Here is a 16,062-nt window from a genome sequence, read left to right as displayed (position 1 = left end):
GCCCTAGGGTGCCTGCCTTGGAGGAAAGATGGGCAAGTTCTACTGCCCAGTGCGCTCGGGCCAGGCAGCCCACCTGGTGCTGAAGAGCGGGGATTCTCCCAGGATTCCCCCAGGCTCAATCTAACCTCCTCCCCCACAGAGCTGGGGCCTGCAGACCCTGGAGGCTTTTTTGGTTGGGGGGGGGGGGGCTCGGTGGTAGCGTTCCCGGGGAGTTGGATTCTCGCCTGCGGTGGGAGCTGGGGTGCAGCTGGGAGGGACCTGGGCTCTGGCAGTTGGCCTCGGCAGCCTTGGGCCAGTGGGTGAGGCGGGCTCACTGCCTGACAAGCACGGAGGAGAAGCCTTGGAACCACTTCTGGACACGCTGCAGAGGCCCCGGGAGGGAGGCCGACAGGATGGCGACGAGGATCGAGACATTGGCTGTCCGTGGCTGGCCAGGGCCGCCGTGCCGCTCCCTCCGGTTGTCTGCTAAATTAACAGCGATACAGAATAGACATCACTGATGAGCCCCGTGTTGTCCGAGGCCCCGGCTTGCTGCGTCTCATGCTGTATTTGCCGCCCGGGAGGCGCTGTGAAATCCCCGTTTTGCAGGGCAGGGAGCTGAGGCCGTGTAGCTGGGTGCCTGGGGACACGGGTCTGGCTTTTGGAGGGGGCGGCCGTTTGTTCCCCGGCCCTGGGAACGGGGTGCAGCGCATGCAAAGGCTGGGGACCCAGAGTCCGGGCCATCGACGCCTCTGAGAGCCCCCGGGGGTGGTCTCCGGGGCCAGCCTGCACTCCCGTCCGCCCCACTGTGCCCGGACTGGCGGCCACACCTGCCCCTGAGGAGTCCATTCCTGGGCCGGTCCCAAGTGCAGTGTGTACATCACGGCAGAGGGTTCGACAGGTCAGGCCGGCATTCTCTTGGGAGAGAAGGTGGTGTAGGGGGTCCCGGGGGTCATTTCCGGGAGGAAGTCCCAGGCCATGCCGTAGGCCCACAGTCCTGACCAGTGCACTGGCTGGGACCACCACGGATCCTGCCCAGCTCAGGGGGTCTGGGAGAGACCCCAGGTAGAGAGAAGGAGGGACCCCGCTTTGCCTAGAGGGTGGCTCCCGAGCGAGGGGCTCCCCACCTGAGACTAGATGGAAACCCGCCGGGCAGCGGTGTGGTGTAGATGTTAGGGGCCCTGGGGGGGTCTCCCCTCCCCCCGGGGGGCGCTCTCTGGAAGTTCCTTGGTGGGATCAGGACAGCTGTGGGAGGGTCGTGGGAGGCGGCCTGGAGCCCGTGGCTTTCTGGTTTTGGGACATTTTATTTCAGACGAATTTGATTTTGGGCCCCCAGAAGCCTTTTATTTTATTTTATTTATTTTTTGACAGGCAGAGTGGATTGTGAGAAAGAGACAGAGAGGAAGGTCTTCCTTTTTGCCGTTGGTTCACCCTCCAATGGCCACCGTGGCCGGCGCGCCGCGCTGATCCGAAGCCAGGAGCCAGGTGCCTCTCCTGGTCTCCCATGCGGGTGCAGGGCCCAAGGACCTGGGCCATCCTCCACTGCCTTCCCGGGCCATAGCAGAGAGCTGGCCTGGAAGAGGGGCAACCGGGATAGAGTCCGGCGCCCCGACCGGGACTAGAACCCGGTGTGCCGGCGCTGCAGGTGGAGGATTAGCCTGTTAAGCCACGGCGCCGGCCCCAGAAGCCTTTTATTTAAGGTATACGAACTCGGTGCGTTCCACAAAGACAACCTTAGGAACCTGGTGATTCTTCCCACCCTTCTAACTCCTGCCTCTCCTTCTCCCATTCTTACTTTTTCCTAAGATCTATTTTCAATTAACTTTGTACACATAAGATTCATTCTATGCTAAGTACAGAGTTCAACAAATTGTATGAAAAAAAAAAAAAAACAACAACCAACCGTCAACAGTGGAGACAAGGGCTGTTGGAGGTCACGGCGTCTCGAAGGGTCACTTTGGCTTCTATAGATGACCTGGTAGGTGCTCAGTTACCACGGACCAGGGAGAACACAGGTGTTTGGAGTCTAGTTTTAGATTTACACACCTGGAAGGTGTGGCCATTTGGGGCCTGAGCCGGCAGATGGAAGATTGACATTTTCCCGCTCGCTCTCGCTCTCTCTCCTGTTTCAAATAAGTAAATTTTGAGAATCAAATGAATTGGGACCAGCACTGTGACGTAGCGGGTAAAGCCCCCACCCGTGAGGCCAACATCCCAGATGGGCACCCGTTCGTGACCTGGCTGCTCCACTTCCAATCTCACTTCCTTCTAATGCTCCTGGGAAAGCAGCAAAGATGGCTCCAGTGCTTGGGCCCCTGCCATCCACTTGGGAGACCTGGAGATGCCCCTGGCTCCTGGCTCCCAGGCCCAGCCCGGCCCAGACCTGGCCGTTGTGGCCTTCTGGGGAGTGAACCAGTGGATGGAAGACCTCTCTCTCTAACTATCTCTGACTTTCAAATAAATAAATAAATCTTAAAAAGTCAATAAATAAATTTTTAAAATGAGTTTCCCTTTCTCCATTACCAACACTTGTTTTTTTGTTTTTGGTTGTAGCCATTCCAACAGAGGCCAGGTGATATTGTGGTCTTTTTTAAAGATTTATTTATTTTATTTGAAAGTCAGAGTTACAGAGAGTGAGGAGGGGCAGAGAGAGAGAGAGAGGGAGGTCTTCCATCCACTGGTTCACTCCCCAAATGGCCGCAACAGCCGGAGCTGTGCCGATCTGAAGCCAGGAGTCAGGAGCTTCTTCTGGGTCTCCCACGTGGGTGCAGGGGCCCAAGGACTTGGTTCTCTTCCACTGCTTTCCTGGGCCATAGCAGAGAGCTGGACAGGAAGTGTAGCAGCGGGTCTCGAACTGGCACCCCTATGGGATGCCAGCGCTTCAGGTCAGGGCATTAACCCGCTGCGCCACAGTGCCGGCCCCCAATATTGTGGTCTTGAGTTGCATTTCTCTGGTGGTTAGTGATATTAGGCATTTTTTCACAAATTTGTGGGCTGGCTTTTTTTTTTTTAAGATTTATTTATTTACTTAAAAGGCAGAATTACAGAGAAAGAGGGAGAGAGAGAGAGAGAGAGGAGAATCTTCTATCCGCTGGTTCACTCCCAAAATGGCTGCAACGCTCAGGATTGGGCCAGACCGCAGCCGGGATCTAGGAGCTTCATCCAAGTCTCCCACGCGGATGAAGGGGACCAAGTACATTACCAGGGGGCTGGAGAGGAAGTGGAACAGCCGGGACTCGAACCAATGCCCATTTGGGATGCCGATGTCCTGGGAGAAGGTTCAACCTGCTATACCACAATGCTGACCCCAAAGATTTATTTATTTATTTGAAACTGAGAGAGAGAGAGAGAGAGAGATCTTTCGTCTGCTGGTTCACTCTCCAGATGGCTCCAAGTCTGGAGTCTGGAGCTCCATCTGGGTCTCCCACATGGGTGACAAGGGCTCAAGTACTTGGGCCATTTCTGCTGCCCTCCCAGGTACATTAGCAGGAAGCTGGGTCAGAAGTGGAGCAGCCGGGACTCGAACCAGCGTCCACAGGGAATGCTAGCGCTGCAGGCGGCAGCTTAACCTGTTGCACTGCAGCACTGGCCCTGGCTGGCCTTTCTTTTTTCTTTTCTTTTTTTTATTTGACAGATAGAATTAGAGAGAGAGAGAGAGACAGAGAGAAAGGTCTTCGTTCTGTTGGTTCACCCCCCAAATGGCCGCCAAGGCTGACGCTACGCCGATCTGAAGCCAGGAGCCAGGTGCTTCTCCTGGTCTCCCATGGGGTGCAGGGCCCAACCACTTGGGCCATCCTCCACTGCCTTCCCGGGCCACAGCAGAGAGCTGGCCTGGAAGTACTCACAAATCTGAGGCCAACGTGTGGTGTAGTGGGTAAAGCCACCCCCTGCGAAGCCGGCGTCCCATATGGAAGCAACTGGGACTAGAACCCGGCGCCCATATGGGATGCCAGCACTGCAGGCGGATTAACCAAGTGAGCCACGGCGCCGGGCCCCCTTTTTTTTTGGGAAGGCAGCAGGACAGTCATCTCCTACGTGCTGCAACAGCGGTGGCTGGGGTGGGCGGACTCAAGCCAGGAGCTCAGAACCCAGCCCAGGTCTCCCGTGTGGGTGGCAGGGACCCAGATACCTGAGCCATCACCTGCCGCCTCCCAGGTGAGCGTCCGCGCAGGGCTGAGCCTCCCGGGTGAGCGTCCGCGCAGGGCCTAGACTTGCAGCCCGGCACTCTGTTCCGCGACCTGGGTGTCCCAGGGGCTTAGACGTGGGTGTCCCAGGGGCTTACCTGCCAGGCCAAACGTCTGCCCCAGTTGCGGCTTTGGATTTGGTCCTTGGGGGAGACCTGGAGGGTGCGGGAGGAGGAGAGGCCAGCAGGGCCGGATGGAGCTGGAGGGGGAGGTCCCAGGGAGCATGACAAGGCACAGGGGGGCCAGGCTGACGGAGCTCCACGGGGTCAGCTCTGGGGCAACCAGGAGCCCAGTGCGATAAAAAGAAACTTCGCTTACGGCAGGACCAAAAGCTGTTAAACTGAACAACTAAACTGGATGATTTGTAAAAACTTCATTTTGGAGGCCGGCATTGTGGCAGAGTGGGTTAAGCTGCCACCTGTGATGCCAGCATCACATATGGGTGCCCGTTCAGGTCCCGGCTGCTCCACTTCAGGTCCAGCTCCCTGCTAATGCTCCTGGGGAAGCAGCAGAAGATGGCCCAAGTGCTTGGGCCCCTGCACTCATGTGGGAGACCAGGAAGAAGCTCCTGGCTCCTGGCTTCGGACTGGCCCAGTCCCAGCCGTGGTGGCCAACTGGGGAGTGAACCAGCGGATGGAAAACCTCTCTCTCTCTCTCCCTCCCTCTCCCTCTCCCTCTCCCTCTCTCTGTAACTCTGCCTTTCAAATAAGTAAATAAACCTTTAAAAATTTTCATTTTCTTTTTTTTAAGAATTTATTTTATTTATTTGAAAGAGTTACAGAAAGAAGGAGAGAGAGAGAGAGAGAGAGAGAGGTCTTCCATCTGCTGGTTCACTCCCCAATTGGCCACAATGGCCAGAGCTGTGCCGATCCAAAGCCAGGAGCCAGGAGCTTCTTCCAGGTCTCCCATGTGGGTGCAGGGGCCCAAGGACCTGGGCCATCTTCCATTGCTTTCCCAGGCACATTAGCAGGGAGCTGGATCAGAAATGGAACAGCCGGGTCTTGAACCGGTGCCCATATGCGATGCCGGCACTGCAGGCCAGGGCTTTGCACAGCGCCAGCCCCTAAAAGATTTCATTTTCAATGGATGTCCATCATTGCACACGTCACAGGGTAACACACTTTGTTTACACTGTGGGAACATACGCACAGCATACATTTCACCACCTTAACTGTTAACAAAAACTGCATTCATTTTATTTGAGAGAATTCCTTTTTTTATTGCTTCACTCTCCAAACGTCCAGGAGCCAAGAATCCAGTCCAGGTCTCCCCCATGGGCGCCGGGACCCCGCTCCTCGGGCCACCACCTGCTGCTTCCCGGGGTGTGCACTAGCAGGAAGCTGGAATCGCACTGCAGCTGGGCCTCGAACCCGGACTCTGACAGGGGCGAGGGTGTCATGGCTGCTGCACCAGAGGCACACTCCACCTCACCCGCTTTTAAAAAAAAAACCTACTTATTTATTTGAAAGTCAGAGTTGCACAGAGAGAGAAGGAGAGGGAGAGGCAGAGGGAGAGAGAGGCAGAGAGAGAGAGAGAGAGAGAGAGGTCTTCCATCCGATGGTTCACTCCCCAATTGGCTGCAACGGCTGGAGCTGCGCTGATCTGAAGCCAGGAGCCAGGAGCTTCTTCTGGGTCTCCCACGCAGGTGCAGGGGCCCAAGCACTTGGGCCATCTTCTATTGCTCTCCCAGGCCATAGCAGAGAGCTGGATCGGAAGTGGAGCAGCCAGGACTCGAACCGGAGTCCATGTGGGATGCCGGCACTGCAGGCGGCGGCTTTACCCACCACACCACAGCGCCGGCCCCTCTTACCCGTTTTCAGGTGACCGATTCTGTAGTGTTAAGTGCATCGCATTGCTGAGGGTCAAATGTCTGGCAATCTTTCCAGAACGGCAATGCTGTGCCCATGAAACAACTCCAATGGGTGAATGTCATGTGTGTCCTTTCAAACACCCATAGAAGTGTCTAAAAAGAATCTCCACCCTGCCTCTCCCAGGCCACTTCAACGCCGCGTCTTGAGAGGGCTTGTGGCTTTGCCCCAAGCTTAGGCCCCGGTCCTCTGCACAAAGCGCCAGCCCTCCGTGGTCTGTCTGGCCTTGAGGGAACCTGAAGAGACAGGTGCCTGGCCCCTGGCCCTGATCCCAGCTTTTGCGGGCAGGGTGTGTGACCCTGGGCAAGGCACTTGTGCCCCCTGGGCCTGGGAGTCCTCGTCTGACTGTAGAAGGCCCCCCCTCCCCGCCCAGCCCCCCACTCCCGCCCCAGCCCCCAGCTTCTTGTTCAGGGGCCTGCGAGAAGCTCCATCTCCCGAAGATGGAGTTGGGCACGGAGGGAGATGACGGTCCCGGCTGACAGCGTTCTGGCCAAGGTGGGCGCTGCTCAGGACGCGTGATTAGTTCTGGGTCCTGGCCTCTGCTCTCTGCTCCCGCAGGCTCTGTCGGCCCAGTTCCGCAGGAGCCCAGCCCCACCCCTGCGCGCATTGTCCACTCTCAGTCCACTCTCCCACTGCCCAGCATCGGGCTGTTCACCCAGGCGGAACAGCTGTCGCCGCAGTTCAGGGGAAGCAAGGGCGTTGGGGTCCAGGGTTCCTGGGCAGGGGGCCGAGGGCTGCAGGGTGGGAAGTTTGGGCCAAACTCCTGGGATCCCACCTGCACCGCAGCAGGAGGGCTGTGCACGCCCCATCCCCCAACACGCACACTTCAGGGCCCAGAGGGGCTGGGGTGGGGCGGCAGCTCGGGGCCAGCACCCTCTGCTCTCACGATGGCCACTCAGGCGCTGGCCCTTTAAAGCCCAGACCATGATGTCACCGCAGCCGTAAGGGCCAGGAGGGGGACTGCGGAGCTGAGCAGGGACTACATTTCCCAGCAGCCCCTGGGCCTCCCAGCAGGCCCCGGGGCGCCGCAGCCGATTAACTAGTTTAGCGCCGGTTCCCACGCGGGCGTCTGAAGGGTGCCTCACGTCCTGCGTGAGGCCGGGGTGCCCGCGGGCACAGCCAGGGGCTCGGGGGGCCCGCCGGGCCTCTGGGTGCTGGCGTCACTCGGCCTCCCGGTGCCGACTGCGGGGTCCCCCTCGTGGCCCTCGCAGCCTCCTTTCCCGAGCCCGGGCGTCCCTTCCGCCGCCCCCCCGGCCTGGCGCCCTGTGCGCAGCGCGGGAACTACACTTCCCAGCGGCCCCCGGGCCCCGGCGCAGCGCCCCCGCCCAGCCGCGGGGCGGGGCGGGGCGGGCGGCGCGGCCGGCGGGGGGAGGCGGCTTGATGTCATCCCGAGCGGCGGGGCGGCGGGTGCCGGTGCGCACCGCGCTCGCCCGGAGCCCCGGACTTGGGCAGCCCGAGCTGCGGCGCGCGCGGCCCCGGCGCGGGGCAGAGCGGGGGGCATGCCCCAGCCCGCCCTGAGCCGGGGCGAGAACCCAGGAGCGCCGCCGCCCAGCCCCAGCGCCGCGAGCGGGACCGCTGCGAGGGAGCCCTGACCCCCGGCTCCGCTCCCCCCGCCCTGGGGCTCGGGGTGTCTGGAAAGTGAGTGCCCGCGCGTGAGGTTTGGGGGCCCAGGAAGGAGGCGCTGAGGCGCGGGGGGTGCTCAGTCCCAGGCGGGGCTGGCAGGGGGACAGCCCCCTCCCCCCCCGGTCCCGGGATGTCCACGGCGGCTGGAGGCTGGCCTTCGTGGAGCAGGCCGGTCCCCGCTCCGAGAGGGAACAGGCCCTTTCTCGGCAGGGTTTGCTAGGAGCTGGGCGGCCGGTCCGCGACGGGAAGGAACGGGCGCCCCGATTTTCCGGTCCGGCTGCTCCCTTCGCCTGACCTCTCCCCCCCCCACTTGGTTTTCTCAAGAGGCAGGCGACGAACCCCGCTGGACTCTGCTGGACCCCCAGGAAGGCGCTGAGGCCTGAGCTGCCCTCCTTCCCACCCTGCCTGGCCCCCCAGGACCGGGCAGTTGCTGGGGGCCCTGGAGGGGGGGGGCCCGGGACTGGGTTGTGCCCCCCCCCCCACGCCCCAGCAGGATGGACCCGAGTTAGTGCGGTCGGCGTCACACGGTGTCCTCCAGGCCCAGAGGGGAGCCTGGGGGCCCTGAGAGCTTGACTTGTGCCCGGCGCCATGGAGACGAAGCTGCCCCCCGCCAGCACCCCCACCAGCCCCTCCTCCCCGGGGCTGTCGCCCGTGCCCCCGGCCGACAAGGTGGACGGCTTCTCGCGCCGCTCCCTCCGCAGAGCGCGGCCTCGGCGCTCGCACAGCTCCTCTCAGTTCCGCTATCAGAGCAACCAGCAAGAGCTGACGCCGCTGCCCCTGCTCAAAGGTGAGCGGCCGCAGGCCCTGGGGTGGGGGCGCGGGAAGTGGCCGGCCTGGGTCTGTGGGCCAGCGGCTCCAGCGGCGGGACAGACCCTCAGCCCGGCTGCGTGCGTGCTGACGCATGGCCCGACCGGCCTGTCATTCCCGGGGGTGGGGCGTCTAGAGGTGGCACCACCCTGGGGGCAGAGCAGGGCCAAGGGTGGGGCCCGCGGCTTGGGCCCCCGGAGGCCACTATCAGCCCGGCCAGCTGCTGGGGTCCTGGAGCAGCCACTTGGCCTGGATCCCGGGGGAGCCCGTGTAGCTCCTGCCCGCACTGCTGGGCCGCAGGGCCGGGCCAGCTGGGCCAGGGAGCTCCCCAGAGATCGCCCGTCCCCTCTGGCTAGCAGAACAGGGTACCACTTAGGAGAGGCGGCTGTGGCTGCTTGGGGCACCTGGTCCAAGGCTGTGCTAGTGCAGTGAGTCAGGCCACTGAGTCCCTGAGCCTGGACTGCCCGGACTGAAACATTAGCTCTCATTGCCATGGCTACCAGTAGGTAAGAGGCGATCCTTGTCTTCGGGAGCTTGGAGTCCTCTGCAGAGGAGAAAGGAAGGGGACCCTGTAACCCCCGAGCAGGGAGGGGAGTGGGGGATGGCGCCCGAGCGTGGGGCCTGGGGGCGGCCGTGCCCAGCTCAGCCCCTGCCTCCTCCCCTGCCCAGATGTGCCCGCCTCCGAGCTGCACGAGCTGCTGAGCCGGAAGCTGGCCCAGTGCGGGGTGATGTTCGACTTCTTGGACTGCGTGGCCGACCTGAAGGGGAAGGAGGTGAAGCGGGCGGCGCTCAATGAGCTGGTGGAGTGTGTGGGGAGCACCCGGGGCGTCCTCATAGAGCCCGTGTACCCCGACATCATCCGCATGGTGAGCGCCTGGCGCCCGGCCTGCGGGGTGGGGGCCCTGGGGGGGAACACCTCGTGCCCGCTCGCCCTGGGCCTCCTGGCCCCAGCTCAGGGCCTGAATCTCACCGGGGCCTTGCACCTGCCGAGGGGCGGGGGTGCGTCTCCTCCGAGCTGGGTGCTCCCGCCCAGTGACTGCCCAAGGGGAGACACGAGAACCCTGGACGAGGTTCTTCCTCCGAGAACCCTGGCTGCAACCCCTCAGATCTCAGTGAACATCTTCCGGACCCTGCCGCCCAGCGAGAACCCCGAATTCGACCCTGAAGAGGATGAGCCCAACCTGGAGCCTTCGTGGCCACATCTGCAGGTGTGAGGGGCCGGGAAGGCAGGGCGTCCCGTGTCGGGAGCGCTGAGGCCTGGGGCGAGGGGCTGCCGAGCCCCGGCCCCTGGGGAGGGCTGGCCCTGGACGCTGTCTGTCCCCTCCGCCAGCTGGTGTATGAGTTCTTCCTGCGTTTCCTGGAGAGCCCCGACTTCCAGCCCTCCGTGGCCAAGAGATATGTGGATCAAAAGTTTGTCCTGATGGTGAAGTGGGGAGCCCAGGCGGGGTGGCGCCCAGGGCTTGGGCTGGCTCCCAGAGGGGCGTGGGGTGGGACGGAAGCACCCTGGGGTGGGCCCCTCACCCGAACTTGAGCCTGGCTCCCGCAGCTGCTGGAGCTGTTCGACAGCGAGGACCCTCGGGAGCGCGAGTACCTCAAGACCATCCTGCACCGGGTCTACGGCAAGTTCCTGGGGCTCCGGGCCTACATCCGCAAGCAGTGTAACCACATCTTCCTCCGGTGAGCGCCCCTGCCGGCCCCGCAGCGCCCTGGGAGGGGAGCGGGGAGCTGCCGGGCCCCGGGGCCCTGCTGGCGTTCTGGCTCCTAGGGTTCTTCCTCGGCAACCTGGCTCAGATTCTGCTTATAACGAAGCCGGTGAAGGCAAAGAACATGGGGTTTCTTTCCATTTCGCTGATGATATAGTGGAGGCCGAGAGAGGACGTGGTCCACGGGGGCCGAGTTTCCTGAGCCGTGTCACGCTGGGCCGTAAGGGGGAGGGTCTCTGTGCGGTGCGGGGCCTGCGGCTGGCGGCCGGCATCCGGTTTAGTTCCAGCATTTGGTGAAGCTCCTTGGGCACTCCTGAGTTCCCTCGTCGTTGGATCTTTACCGACCGCGAGGCCACCACTCACGAGGGAGCCGTCGGCTGAGCGCGCTGGTCTCTGTCCGCCAGGCCCTCGGAGTGCCCTATATGTACCACCGCTTTGGTTTTTTGTTTTGTTTTGTTTTTTCTTTTTTAGAGATTTACTTATTTTTTAAAAAGATTTATTTGTTTGAAAGTCAGAGTTACACAGAGAGAGAAGGAGAGAGACAGAGAGAGAGAGAGATAGAGAGGTCTTCCATCCGCTGGTTCACTCCCCTGATGGCCACAACAACCAGAGCTGTGCCAATCCAAAGCCAGGAGCTTCTTCTGGGTCTCCCACGCGGGTGCAGGGGCCAAGCACTTGGGCCATCTTCTACTGCTCTCCCAGGCCATAGCAGAGAGCTGGATCGGAAGTGGAGCAGCCAGGACTTGGACCAGCACCCATATGGGATGTCGGCACTGCAGGCGGCGGCTTTACCTGCTACACCACGGCGCTGGCCCCTTAAAGATTTACTTATTTGAAAGGCAGGGTGACAGAGGGAGAGAGAGAGAAGCACATAGATGGAGCTTCCATCTGCTGGTTCACTCCCCAGGTGACTGCCGTGGCCAGGGCTGGGCCACGCTGAAGCCAGGAGGCGGGAGCTCCATCCATCCAGGTCTCTCATAGGGGTGCAGGGGCCCAAGCACGTGGGCCATCTTCTACTATTTTCCCAGGCGCATTAGCAGGGAGCTGGATGGGAAGTGGAGCAGCTGGGACTCGAACCCCCACTCCTATGAGATGCCATGTCACAGGCAGTGGCTCAACCCCTTGCTCCGTAGTGCCAGCCCCACCACTTTTTTTTTTTTTTTTTTAAAAGATGTATTTATTTGAAAGGCAGAATAAGAGAGAGAGAGAGAGAGATCTTTCATCTGCTGGTTGACTCCCCAGATGGCTACAATAGCCAGGCTGGTCCACGCTGAAGCCAGTCACCCAGATCTTGGTCCGGGTCTCCCATGTGGATGTCGGGGCCATCGTCCAGCTGCCTTCGTGGGCACGTTAGCGGGGAGCTGGATCGGAGGCGGACGGCGCTTGGTCTGGGGTGCTGGTGCCGCAGGTGGCCACTTACCCTGCGGCCCCACAGCTCAGGCCCTGATCCAGCGCTTAACCGAGCCTCGACCTGCCCTTCTGTAGAGTGGGCGCAGCTCCCTGCCCCGCGGCGTTGTGCTAACTTCGTGGCACAGAGGGTCGCTGGCATGCGAGTGGAGGGCGCGCTGGGTGCTTGCTGGCAGCGTGGGGGTCAGGCCGGAGGGTCAGGGCTGAGCTGGACTTCACCAGAGAAAGGAGTAGGCGTGGCGGGGGTGCTGGGCTGAGGCGGCCGGGAGGGGCCGGGCCCCCAGCCGCCCTGACCTCCTGCCTGCTGTCCCCGCAGGTTCATCTATGAGTTCGAGCACTTCAATGGCGTGGCAGAGCTGCTGGAGATCTTAGGAAGGTGACTGCGGGGCGGGGCGGCGGGCCGGGGAGGGGGCCGGGGGCCGGGTGGCGACCGTCCCCTCCTTCCTCCTCAGCATCATCAACGGCTTCGCGCTGCCCCTGAAGACCGAGCACAAGCAGTTCCTGGTTCGAGTCCTGATTCCCCTGCACTCCGTCAAATCCCTGTCCGTCTTTCACGCCCAGGTGAGGCCAGGCAGGCGGGCCCCCGCCCATTCCGCCCTGGTACACCCCAGGGAGGTGGGCCCCCCCTCTCATCCCCCCTGGTACACCCTAGGCAGGCGGGCACCCCCGCCCATCCCGCCCTGGTGCACCCCAGGCAGGTGGTCCCCCCGCCCATCCCCCCTGGTACACCCCAGACAGGTGGTCCCCCCGCCCATCCCACCCGGTACACCCCAGACAGGTGGGCCCCCCTCCCATCCCGCCCTGGTACACCCCAGACAGGTGGGCCCCCCTGCCTATCCCACCCTGGTACACCCCAGACAGGTGGGCCCCCCTCCCATCCCCCCTGGTACACCCCAGGCAGGCGGGCCCCCGCCCATTCCACCCTGGTACACCCCAGACAGGTGGGCCCCCCTCCCATCCCGCCCTGGTGCACCCCAGACAGGTGGGCCCCCCTCCCATCCCGCCCTGGTACACCCCAGGCAGGCGGCCCCCCTCCCATCCCGCCCTGGTACACCCCAGACAGGTGGTCCCCCCGCCCATCCCGCCCTGGTACACCCCAGACAGGTGGTCCCCCCGCCCATCCCGCCCTGGTACACCCCAGGCAGGCGGCCCCCCTCCCATCCCGCCCTGGTACACCCCAGACAGGTGGTCCCCCCTCCCATCCCGCCCTGGTACACCCCAGACAGGTGGTCCCCCCGCCCATCCCGCCCTGGTACACCCCAGGCAGGCGGTCCCCCCCCTCCCATCCCGCCCTGGTGCACCCCAGGCAGGCAGCCCCCCCTCCCATCCCCCCTGGTACACCCCAGACAGGTGGGCCCCCCGCCCATCCCGCCCTGGTACACCCCAGACAGGTGGGCCCCCCTGCCTATCCCGCCCTGGTACACACCAGGCAGGTGGTCCCCCCGCCCATCCCGCCTGGTACACCCCAGACAGGTGGGCCCCCCGCCCATCCCGCCCTGGTACACCCCAGGCAGGCGGTTCCCCCCCCCCGCCCATCCCGCCCTGGTACACCCCAGACAGGTGGTCCCCCCGCCCATCCCGCCCTGGTACACCCCAGACAGGTGGTCCCCCTGCCTATCCCGCCCTGGTACACCCCAGGCAGGCGGCCCCCCCTCCCATCCCGCCCTGGTACACCCCAGGCAGGCAGGTGATGGTTGGGGAATGAGAGCGGGGTCCTCGGCGCCCGGCCCCCTGCTCACCCCAGGCCTTCCCCCCCCCCCCAGCTGGCCTACTGTGTCGTGCAGTTCCTGGAGAAGGACGCCACGCTGACAGAGCACGTGAGTCCTGCGGGGGGGGGGGGGGGGGGGGCGGGGCAGGCCCCTCGCCTCTGCAGGTCTGAGCCCCTGCCTCACCCCCACAGGTGATCCGCGGGCTGCTCAAATATTGGCCAAAAACCTGCACCCAGAAGGAGGTACGCAGCAGGGGGAGGTTGGGAGGGCTCAGCTTCCAGGAGGCGAGCAGGGGTGGGTGTGCAGGCCAGGCGTGGACTTGAGCCGCCGACCCCGTGGACCAGGTCATGTTCCTGGGAGGATGGGGGGTGTGCGGGCCGGCCGTGGGCTTGAGCTCCACCCCGTGCCCAGGTCATGTTCCTGGGGGGATGGGGGCATATGGCCTGACCCCATGCCCAGCTCATGTTCCTGGGGGGATGGGGGGTGTGCGGGCCGGCCGTGGGCTTGAGCTCCACCCCGTGCCCAGGTCATGTTCCTGGGGGAGGTGGAGGAGATCCTGGACGTCATTGAGCCCTCCCAGTTTGTGAAGATCCAGGAGCCCCTGTTCAAGCAGGTGGCTCGCTGTGTCTCCAGCCCCCACTTCCAGGTAAGTGCCGGGGCGGGCGGGACCAGGGCCGGGGGAGGAGGAGCAGCTCAGCTAAGACCCCTCTCGGCCTCAGTTTCTCTTCCAGTCCTAGGCCTGGTAATGGGGAGAGGCTGGACTTGGGGTCAGGAGACCTAGGTCAGGCGAATCACTCCGCACCCCGAGTCTGGTTAAGCCTCCTCCCCTGTAAAACAGGCCAAGGACCACCTCCTCCCGGGGCGGTGTGAGGCCGGAGCCCGCACAGCGCAGGCTGTTTGGTAAACAGAGGGGGCCGTCTCCGGCGTCCTGTTCCCTCCCTTCGTGGCCGGAGGCTTCATTGGCCTCACGCTGGCTCGCAGCCGGGCTTCCCCACACCGCCCCTGGCCACGGGGGCTCGTGGCGTCCTGCACGGGAGCTCACTCCCCCTCAGAGGCCGCCCTCAGCGGGAGCCATCAGGGCCTCCGGCCCACACAGCTGTAGGGTCTCATTGGCTTCCTGACAGCAGCCCTGTGCAGGTGCAGGCCCTCACAGCCCCGTTCTGCAGAGGAGACACAGGTTGGGGGTTCCCGTGGTGTGTGGAGGCCGGGGGACCTGGGGTTTGGGCGAGGGGCGGGTTCCAGACCTCGCGCAGCCTGGAGGCGCCGCCAGGCCCTCGCTGCCGTCTCGCCTGCCGCAGGTTGCAGAGCGGGCTCTGTATTTCTGGAACAACGAGTATATCCTGAGCCTCATTGAGGACAACTGCCACACTGTGCTGCCTGCTGTGTTTGGGACCCTCTACCAAGTCTCCAAGGAGCACTGGAATCAGTGAGCGCCCAGCCTGGGACCCGGCCCACAGACCCGGGAGCAGGGCCACTGGGTCCTTGCTGGAGGATCGGAGAAAGTGCTGGAAGGGGGAGGGGCCTGCACGTGGGGCTGGGCGCTGGGCACAGGCAGAGCGGGAGGTCTCGTGGCCACAGCCCCTTCCCTTGGCCTGCCAGAACCATCGTGTCTCTCATCTACAACGTGCTCAAGACCTTCATGGAGATGAACGGCAAGCTGTTTGATGAGCTCACGGCCTCCTACAAGCTGGAAAAGCAGCAGTGAGTGGTGGGGGCTGGGGTGGGGAGGAGGAGAGAGCAGGAAGGAACGAGACCCTCGGGGAAGTGGCGGCGGAGGGGTACCCGAGCCCTGTCTGGTCCCACGCTCAGACCTCTCCGTGTCCCTGCCCAGTGCCCTCCTCGCCCTCCGCCAGTCTAGCCGTGGTCCCCCAGGCTTCCTCAGATTCAGCTAGGGCCGCCCAGAGTCCGGCGGGCCCACTCCTTCCCACAGCGGGGGTCAGCGTCTCCTCAGCTCTCTCCCCAAGCCGGGGTCCCCTCGAGCCACGGAGAACATGCCTTCATGCTGCCCCTTGGCAGCGGGGGTGGTGAGGAAGGCTGGGCCGTGGGTAGCCCCCGGGCAGTGGAGCTGCCTCGCCTCTCTCCCCAGGGAGCAGCAGAAGGCCCGGGAGCGTCAGGAGCTGTGGCAAGGTCTGGAGGAGCTGCGGCTGCGCCGGCTACAGGGGACCCAGGGGACCCAGGGGGCCAGGGAGGCCCCCCTGCAGCGGCTTGTACCCCAGGTGGCTGCCAGTGGAGGCCAGAGCTAGAGAGCCCTCGGGCAGGGACGAGGCGACACCCAGAGCCGGCAGACCCTCCCTCCCTTCTGCCTCGGGGCCCAGAGTGGGATCTGAGGACTCCCTGCCTGGGCCGCAGGGAGCCAGGAGAGGAGGGGGCGGCCTTGGCAGCTGAACTCTCAGGCCCTGGAGGCAGGACTTGACGGGGCGAGTGACCGGGAAGCTGCCACGCCGGGCTCCAGCTGGCAGGTGCCCCTGCCCTGCTCCCGGCCGGACAGGGCCCTCAGCGCCTCGCCTGCCCGTCTCACGCCCGCCGTGGGCTCCGTGGTCTATTTATTCTCGCCCGCTCCCCCTCAGCACAGACGCCATCCTGGGCCTGAGCGTCTCCCCCCACCTTCGCCCTCGGCTTCCTGTCCCCTTTTTATTTATTCCGCAGGGGGAGGGGTGAGGGCACAGTGCCCTGGGTAAGAGGGGTCGCAGCAGTCCTGGTCTTCCCCCTCCCCTGGCTGGGGGCAGACTTAATAAAGAGAGAAGCTCAAGACCGGCCTGGTTTATTTAGGGGTGGGTGGAGA

General features: G+C 63.6%; 1 protein-coding gene across 1 annotated transcript; it reads left to right on the top strand.

Annotated features, from left to right (window-relative positions):
* The first annotated feature begins 7,564 nt into the window (after window positions 1-7,564).
* PPP2R5B (protein phosphatase 2 regulatory subunit B'beta) lies at window positions 7,565-16,022 on the top strand. The gene is made up of 14 exons (XM_062195880.1): window positions 7,565-7,669; window positions 7,979-8,441; window positions 9,131-9,327; window positions 9,568-9,669; window positions 9,792-9,884; window positions 10,008-10,138; window positions 11,888-11,947; window positions 12,024-12,132; window positions 13,335-13,388; window positions 13,472-13,522; window positions 13,807-13,926; window positions 14,579-14,706; window positions 14,880-14,981; window positions 15,367-16,022. Exons 2-14 carry the CDS (start codon window positions 8,243-8,245, stop codon window positions 15,521-15,523), a joined length of 1,503 nt encoding a protein of 500 aa, XP_062051864.1. The 5' UTR covers window positions 7,565-7,669; window positions 7,979-8,242; the 3' UTR covers window positions 15,524-16,022.
* The last annotated feature ends 40 nt before the right edge of the window (window positions 16,023-16,062 follow it).

The sequence above is a fragment of the Lepus europaeus genome, chromosome 7, assembly GCF_033115175.1.
Source record: "Lepus europaeus isolate LE1 chromosome 7, mLepTim1.pri, whole genome shotgun sequence".
Taxonomy (NCBI): domain Eukaryota; kingdom Metazoa; phylum Chordata; class Mammalia; order Lagomorpha; family Leporidae; genus Lepus; species Lepus europaeus.
Note: the sequence above shows the minus strand (reverse complement) of the source record. Positions and strands in the feature narration are given on the sequence as shown.